General features: G+C 58.9%; 1 protein-coding gene across 4 annotated transcripts in view; it reads right to left on the reverse strand.

The window, feature by feature from the left end:
• Positions 1-236: 236 nt before the first annotated feature.
• GRB7 (growth factor receptor-bound protein 7) overlaps positions 237-8,244 on the reverse strand; it is a 19,072-nt gene continuing 11,064 nt past the window's right edge. For 2 of the 4 annotated variants that reach the window (XM_005861887.2, XM_005861885.2), the window contains exons 2-15: positions 5,058-5,214; positions 4,805-4,955; positions 4,462-4,618; positions 4,213-4,334; positions 4,017-4,094; positions 3,342-3,479; positions 2,896-3,006; positions 2,593-2,691; positions 2,231-2,311; positions 2,009-2,125; positions 1,753-1,813; positions 1,552-1,639; positions 1,354-1,447; positions 237-765 (exon numbers count right to left, since the gene is read on the reverse strand). In XM_005861887.2, the coding sequence (XP_005861949.1) occupies positions 619-765; positions 1,354-1,447; positions 1,552-1,639; positions 1,753-1,813; positions 2,009-2,125; positions 2,231-2,311; positions 2,593-2,691; positions 2,896-3,006; positions 3,342-3,479; positions 4,017-4,094; positions 4,213-4,334; positions 4,462-4,618; positions 4,805-4,955; positions 5,058-5,209 (1,596 nt within the window). In that variant the 5' untranslated portion in view covers positions 5,210-5,214 and the 3' untranslated portion in view covers positions 237-618. Of the gene's footprint in view, positions 766-1,353; positions 1,448-1,551; positions 1,640-1,752; positions 1,814-2,008; positions 2,126-2,230; positions 2,312-2,592; positions 2,692-2,895; positions 3,007-3,341; positions 3,480-4,016; positions 4,095-4,212; positions 4,335-4,461; positions 4,619-4,804; positions 4,956-5,057; positions 5,261-8,244 lie in introns of all 4 variants that reach the window. The other 2 variants (XM_014536155.1, XM_014536154.1) reach the window with 2 other exon arrangements.

Here is an 8,244-nt window from a genome sequence, read left to right on the forward strand (position 1 = left end):
CCTTGTCCACTCATTCATTCAACAAGCAATTATTGGGCACCTGCTATGGGTCAGGCTCCATGCTGGGCACTGGGGGCTCCCAGATGACCAAGACCACGGCCCTGCCCTCAGAAACATCCCGGCTGGCCAGTGAGTGGCATCTATCCATCTGACACATTCACCAAGGCCTGGTGCACACCTCTCCTGCCCCCCTTCTCAACCCCAGCGAGCCAGGTCTTGCCAGACTGAACTCACAGGTGTATCCAAAAATAACCTTTATTGTAAGGAGTATAAAACAGAGCAGATCAACTGGCCTCAGTCTGTACAACGTGTGGGGCATCAGACCACCTGGGCTACCCCATTTCTCCCATAATGCCTTGCCCCAGAGTAGTGCCCAGAAAGGAGCTCCCTGAAGGGGAGAGGGCCACCCCAAGTGCCTTCCCTTGAGAAGAGGGATTAAGGGTGAACTGGGGGGAGGGGGAAAGGGGGACCACTTACTGCCTCAGTGAAGCAAAGGAGCAGAGGAGAAAACTGGATTGGGGGGAGCCTTCCACTTGTTCTCGATCCTGTCCCTGCCCTCTGACCCTCCGAGTCCACCCTAGGAGCCCGGGGCGGAGACACGGGCCTGCTGCCGCCCGGTCAGAGGGCCACACGGGTGCAGCAGTGGCGCAGCAGGCAGGGCAGGATGCCGCGGTTCAGCTGGTGGAACTCCACGAGCTGCAGCAGGTCGGTGAAGCGCGTCTGGCCCTCGTCCATGCTGAAGTAGAGGCGGCCCTCCTCCTCGCTCTGGGGCAGAGCCAGGGGGTGGGCGGTCAGGGGGGAGCATGAGCCCGAGGGGCTCCCTCCTGGGCCAGGCCCGAGGTCCCCACTGCTTGTGCAGGGAGAAAGGAGAGAGCAGGAGACCCCAGACACGCTGGGGACCAGGAGGGGAGGGTGGAGGTGACAGGCTGCCGGGAGCCCCATGTCTCCACCGCAGGCATCGAGGGCAGCGGCCGCCAACCTTCCGGACTTCACGGACCACCAGCTGGCGACCGATGCTCTGGGGCAGTGGTTCTCAACCTTCCTAATGCCTCGACCCTTTAATACAGTTCCTCATGTTGTGGTGACCCCCAACCATAAAGTTATTTTCGTTGCTACTTCATAACTGTAACTTTGCTACTGTTATGAATCGTCATGTAAATATCTCATATGCAGGATGTATTTTCATTGTTACAAATTGAACATAATTAAAGCATAGCGGTTAATCACAAAAACAATATGTAATTATATATGTGTTTTCCAATGGTCTTAGGCGACCCCTGTGAAAGGGTCGTTTGACCCCCAAAGGGGTCGAGACCCACAGGTTGAGAACCGCTGAGCTAGGGGCTGACTCACCGGCAGGATCAGATAATGCTTGACTTTCTGCAGATGGCACAGAGACAGGACAAAGCCCTGCGGGTTCCGCTGGCTGTCCCGCACCAGGAACAGTCTGCCAGGAGACAGGGCCACGTCAGCCGAGGACACCGGGCTGCTGCCTTCACTCGGGGTCTCCCTTACCCCTGGGCCTGCTGCCCTGCCCAGCCCTGCCCTTACCCGTCTACCAGGCCTTGCTGGGAGATGAGCCGCTGGCTGTCCTCGCGGGAAATCCGTCCGTGGAACCAGGGTTGGGTTCGGTGGATGGCTGGGGTGAGAGGCAGACAGGTGAGCAGTCACTCTGAGGGGATCTTCCTACTAACCCCCCGCATGAGTGCGCAGAGACGCCCCCAGCCCCAGGGAGGCTGCGCCCTCACCCACCTGCACTGAGGCTGGTGCTGGAGCACGGGGTGGGCAGGCTGAAACGGTGGTTCGTCTTCTTCTGCAGAGCAGAGGGGACACAAGGGTCGGGGGTGGCAGGGCCTGGCTGGGGTATCGCCCGCCCCGAAGAATGTAGAGCCCCTTTCTGCACCTGGGGGCCTCCCCTCATGCCTCCGCCTCCCCCTCCCCCTCCATGGAAACCCATATGGAGAGACGATCCCCGGGACCAACATGCAGGTGAGTGCAGGCGCCTCACCCGCCAGGCGTGGGCCTCCTCCAGGGCGACGCTCAGAGCCTCCTGCGGGTTCTCGATGATGCGCCCCGTGTGGCCGGAGAAGTCCATCGCCACCAGGGTGTTATCCGAGACACTCCTCTGCGCGTGGGACAGAACGGGAGGGGAGCGGTCAGAACTGGACCCCAGTGTCCCTGGAACGGGGTCTGGGTACCCACCCCAACTCACGCCCCTGTGTACACTCACCAGGGGTGGGGACCCCACACAGGACGGGCGCAGGTGGCGAGACTGTGCCTGCTGATAATTCTTATACAGCTGCACCCCATACTGGGGTGTGGAGAGAGAAAGAGGGCCTGAGGTCAAGCAGGTGCCGGGGTGCGGGCCGTGACACCCCCCAGACAGGCCCCCCCAAGAGCAGGGCTGTGTCTCTGCCCTGGGACCAGGAGTGTGTTGAAGCCACAGCTGAGACTCCAGCCTTGGACCCGGGATCCGAGAGCAGAATGACACCCCTCTTTCTGGAGACCTCCTGCGGGCAGAGCTCTCACTCCTCCCTCGTGCAGGGGGTCCCGAGGGCGGGGCCAGCCCCCATGCTGCTCCCAGGGCCTCACCTTGAAGAGGCGGAAGGCGGACAGCCAGCAGGTGCGGCTCTGCTCGTCCTCACTGCAGAAGATGCGCAGCCCCTTGTGGCCATTGCGAAGCTTGTTCGGCTGCGGGGAAGGAAGCTGGCTGATTCATTATCTGCCTTTAGGTCCTGACCTCCGATTCCTGTCTCCTGTCTCCTGTCTCCGTGGGGCAGGGGCAGGCGCAGGGAGAGGAGTCTGGGTGTCCCAGACAGAACTCAGAAGCCCCAGGTAGGATCCCGGGGGGCTGAGCAGTTCCCACTCTCTCCCAGGCCAGGCCCGGGCCCTCACCTTGATACAGAAGCCGAAGTCCGTGGGCATCCCGTACAGCTTGCGGCCCTGAGTCACCACATACGCATTGGACTCGTTTACATCTGCTAAGTACTGCAGGTGCCTCGGATCCTGCTCAGCACAGGTGAGAAGAGCTTGGTACAGGCAGGCTCTATCCCCCGTTACTGCCCAACCAAGCCAGCTGAGGAGATATGGGGGGCGGGGGAGGACGGAGGGGGGGTTGCGGAGAAGTACTCCAGCTCACACAGCAAATCGAAATAGAGGCAGGACTCGAACTCAGTCCCCCTGCCTTTCCCACTGCTACCTCCTGGGACAGGTAAGCTGGGCAGGAGGGAGGAGCAGCTGAGGGTCTCAGGGCCCATGGGGAGAAAGGTCCAGGAGTTCCAACAGGGAAGAGGACACCTAGCAGGGCCCGGATGGGGTTTCAGAGGGGCTGGGACTGTCACCTTGGAGGTGCCCTTGGTGGAGTAATAGAGGCCAGACCGGCGCAGGAAGCAGAAGAAGCGCTTCCAAAGCTTTCGTCCTGAGCCCCGCAGCTGCAGGAAGCCCTGGATCTCCGGGAAGCTGCCCGCATTCAGGAAGTTCTGCGGCCAGAGAAGAGCAAGAGGGTGAGAGGCCGCCCCAGCCGGTGTGGCTCAGTGGATAGAGCGCCGGCTTGCGGGCTGAAGGATCCCGGGTTCGAGTACGGTCAAGGGCACATGCCCGGGGTTGCAGGCTGGATCCCCAGTAGGGGGCGTGCAGGAGGCAGTCAATCAATGATTCTCTCTCGTCATTGATGTTTCTATCTCTCTCTCCCTCTCCCTTCTCTGCAATCAATATAAATAAATCAAATAAAAATATATTAAAAGAAAAAAGAGGGTGAGAGGCCTAGAGGGGGCCACACACACACACAGAAAACACGCAGCACGCAGGCACTGCACCTTCCCAGGACCTGCCCTTATGAAAGGAGTTGCTCCACATGCATTTATTGTCCCCATTTAACAGATGAAGAAACTAATGCTCACGCAGGGAAAAGACACGTCCCGAGGTTCTCTCCACCCCACGGAGGGGGGCACAAGGCTTCAGGGCCAGAAGCAGTGGGGCGCCTGGGGAATCGTGACAGTGTGTGTTTCCTAACTCACCTGGATGAGGTCTTCATGTGATAAGCCCGTCGGTGCATCCAGACAGCTGGAGACCATCTTCTCTGGGAACAGGGAGTGCTGGGCAGATGGGAGTCCAGAGTCAAAGACTGAGGGTCCAGGTCAGGGATCAGGGTGTCCCGTTGCCCAGAATCCCCCCTTTCCCCCCCGCCCCCCTCCCACACACACACAGACTCACTGGGGAGCTCTTGAACAGTTCATACTTGGCGAAGTTCTTCCGGAAGACAAAGCGGCTGTCTCCGCCGATTGGCCATGCAGCTTGTACTTCCACTACGGACTCATGGTCCTCCAAGACCCGCTCTGGGGTCAAGGGCAAAAAGCAGGGGTCAGTGGAGATCAGCCCAGACCTCAGGGATGAGCCGTCTGCTTAGCCCAAGGTGTGAAGCATTGCCTCTGGGCCCAGGCAGCCCCTTGCACCCCAACTCACCCAGTGCTAGGTGGGGGTGGCACTCCACCAGCCCCCAGTTCTCATCACTGAGGGCGTGAGCTCGCTGCACCAGCATTTCACACACGTAGCGTGCGGTGGCACCCGCCGCCACCTCCACGGACCGGCAGGCCCCGTCTTCGCTATACACTTTTACTACCTGCACCCCAGGAATTGCAGATGGCTTGAGGAAAAGCAAAGGGTGGTTCTTCCCCTCCCCGCCCCCAACTGCTATACCCTCAGGGACCCCTGAGCAAATTCCCCCGCCTCCAAGAAGTGGAGCTGTCCCCCTCCCAGTCCCACAGCCCTCCCGCAGCCCTGCCTTCTCTCTCCCGGGACAACTCACATGGGGGCAGCTGGTGTCTCGAGGGAGCAGCCCCCTTGCACTGGAGAGTCCCCCAGTAATGGGGGTTTGTGAAGGAGGACTACACAGCTCAGGGAAAGGGTTGGGGATGGAGGGTAGAGAGGTTGTCCGCAGCTCCTCCTCTCGAAGTTTCCTGTGTGGGTTGGGGAAGAGTTGACTTCAAGCTTCTATGGTCTTTCCCAGTGCTGACCGCGCCCCTCCCCCAGCCCTCCTCAGCCCCATCACCCCATTGCACCTGCTGGTTGGGATGGACAAAGGCTGGGACCTCTTCACCTCCCCAGGAAGGGGGGCATCGGGCGGTGGGGGAGTCCCCGGAGGGGTCCCCGGGGCGGGGTACAGGTCTTCTGGGGAGCTGCTGTGATGCGGTGGGGACAGGCCCAGCTCCATGGCATCTGAGGGAGAAGAGGGGTCCGAATGCGGCCTCCCTTGTGCCTTGTCCTGGGGAGAGGGGCCAAGGGGACCCGACCTCCTGACTTCCCGCAGCGGTCAGGCCCCTCGGAGTTTACCCAGCACCTCACTGCTCCCCCTCTACCTGGAGTTTTCCTGGAGCCTTTGGGGAAAGAGTGAGCCCGTTTTGCAAAAGGGGACACTAAGTCCTGAGAAGCAAACATGTTGTTGTTGTTAATCCTCACCCAAGGATATATATTTTGTAAATGTTTTTCAAAAAATATATTTTTTATTGATTTTATAGAGGAAGGGAGAGGGACAGAGAGATAGGAACATCGATGATGAGAGAGACTGAGCTTGCAACCCAGCATGTGCCCAGACTGGGAATCGAACCATGACCTTCTGGTTCATAGGTCAACGCTCAACCACTGAGCCACGCCAGCAGGGCTAAAATATGTGTTGTTGTTTTTATTTGTTTTTAGAGAGAGAGGAAGGGAGAAACATTGATGAGAGAGAAACATCCATCGACTGCCTCCTGCACGCCCCCTACTGGGGATCAGGCCTGCAATCCCGGCTTGTGCCCCCAATGGGAATTAAAGGGTCAACCTCTTGGTGCCTGGGTTTAGGCTCCACCACTGACCCACACTGGCTGGGCCCAAGGATATTTTTTCCATTAATTTTTAGAGAGAGTGGAAGGAAGGAAGGGAGGGAGGAGGGGAGAGAGAGAAACATCGATGCGAGAAAGACACATAGATTGGTTGCTCCTGCACACTCCCGACTGGAGTTGGGATCGAACCAGCAACCCAGGTTCATGCCCTTGACCTGGAATCCTTGGCCCTTCTGTGCCCGGGCTGACGCTCTAACCACTGAGCACACCAGCCAGGGTGAGAAGGGGACATTCTTGCTCCCACCACAGGTGAGCCAGGGAGTAGAAGCCAGTGTTGGGACTGCTAGTCCAGTGTCCTTCCTTTCGCCCCAAGTTGCCCAGGGGAAGAGCTAAGAGGGTCACCCCAACACAGCCAAGGCGCAGCAATAGACTCCACGACCCACAGACTGTCTTGGGCTCAAGCTCTCAGCGTCAGGCCGAAGGGTCACCTCTCGGTCTCCGGAGTGTGGGGCACTCACTCCTCTGGGCTCTGCGCTGGGTTTTGTTCAGTTGCCAGACCTGGCTGCCAGAGCCTGTTGTGGCAACGCATGCCCCAGTGCTGAGTGATGCACAGAGGGGAGAAGGAGGTGGGGGAGGACAGGAACCAGGAAGGCAGGAGGCAGGCTCAGTTGTGGTGGGAAAAGGATACCTTCGCCCCAGTAGCTCCCAAACCTGTGTGCCCTCCCCCAGGCCCTTCCTCCTGCCCAGTTTTCTTGAAGTTCTGATGCTAGAGCTACCTCCACGGAGAAGCCTTCCTGTAATTTCCACATCAAGTCCAAAGGGCTCCCAGGGCACTGTGCTGGCCTCTGTGCCGATTACTGTGCTCCTGTCTTATCCACCCCGCGGTCTCCTCGGCAGGCCAGGGTCTTCCCCACATCGTAGCACCCACAGGTGCATGGAACCCAGGACAGGTAAGAGTAGGAGAAATGGGGCAAAGATGCCCACTGTGGGGTAGAGGGAGTGCAGGCCCCTCCTCCACAGGAACCAAGACCCCCTTGGCTGGTTGAGACCTGGGAGGACCTGGAAGACCTCACTAATTCCAGCCCCCTGCCCACTCTCTGGATCTCAGACCAGGGTTGTTAGGCTGCCTTGGGCACCTGGGACTGACCCCCATCCCCGTCCCCCAAGGATGTGGCAGGCCCCTGGCCCTTAAGTGAGAGAATGAGGGGACTTGGGGGACAGGTGAGTCAAGGTGGGGCGGAGCAGCACTGCCTGGGGCTCTCCATTCAACCTTGACTCATCTGCACAACTTCCTGGCTTAGGAGAAACACAAACAACCCTGCCTCTACCCACCACCCACCCTCTACTCCCGCCCCCAACCTACCAGCTTGGGAGGAATGGGAGGCTCAGGATGGGGAATAAGATGGGGGAGGGAGAGGATGCAGGGCCTGAGGCTCCTTTGACATCATCTCCTCCTTCCCTAGCCTTGGCCTACCTCCACTTCCCCAGTCCAGGTGGGACCTGTAATCGTAGGTAAGCAGGCCAGTAACTATCACCCAGCCCAGGAGCCCCCTCACCCAGGAAAGAGAGAAGAAAAGCCTGGCCTGGATTCAGAGGCCCATCTGGAGTGGAGCCAGCCTCCCAGTGGTGCGCCTCACTCACCCAAAGAAACCTCAAAATGCTCCCTCCCTTGTCTGGGACCTCCCAGGCTTTCATTCTGCTGCTGCAGCCCACCTCTAGCACCCAGGACTCAGCAGGTCCAGGAGACTCATCCCCATCTCCCTTGTGGGATGAGGGTCCTCCAAACACATTGTCCTAGTGTCCTGGCCAGAGGTGTACCCCAGGAGCAGGAGTGAAAAGTCAAGACACCCAAGAGGAAGGACAGGCAGGTTAGGAAAGGCCCAGGAGAGAGACAGGGAGGGGCTTAGGGTCTTGCTGGAAGGGGAAGACACACCCACCATCACCATCAACAAACACCAGTATTTCAGCACCAAAACACAATTTCACCACCACCACCACCACCACCACCCCTAGCTAACATCTGTCAAACAGCCCTGGTAGCTTCATTCCAGGGAGGACTAGGGAGAGGGGCTGAGAGGGGCTGACCCTCTTAGCTCTTCCCCTGGGCAACTTGGAGCTGTTCCCAGGAAGGCAGAGACCAACAGTGGGGTGGTTTGGGTCCTCCCCCAAAACAGATTCCGGTCAAGGGCACATGCCCGGGTTGCGGGCTCCATCCCCAGTAGGGCGCGTGCAGGAGGCAGCCAATCAATGATTCTCATCACTGATGTTTCTATCTCCCTCTCCCTTCCTCTCTGAAATCAATAAAAGTATATTAAAAATAAATAAAGTTTTCAAACCGGGCCCTAGGAAATTCGCGTGTTTAAGAAACCGAACTCCCAAATCAATTTGACCCCTCAATGCTGCACGTCCCAGCGGCGGCTGCCCCGGC

Source organism: Myotis brandtii, unplaced genomic scaffold (genome assembly GCF_000412655.1).
Source record: "Myotis brandtii unplaced genomic scaffold, ASM41265v1 scaffold157, whole genome shotgun sequence".
Classification (NCBI taxonomy): Eukaryota; Metazoa; Chordata; class Mammalia; order Chiroptera; family Vespertilionidae; genus Myotis; species Myotis brandtii.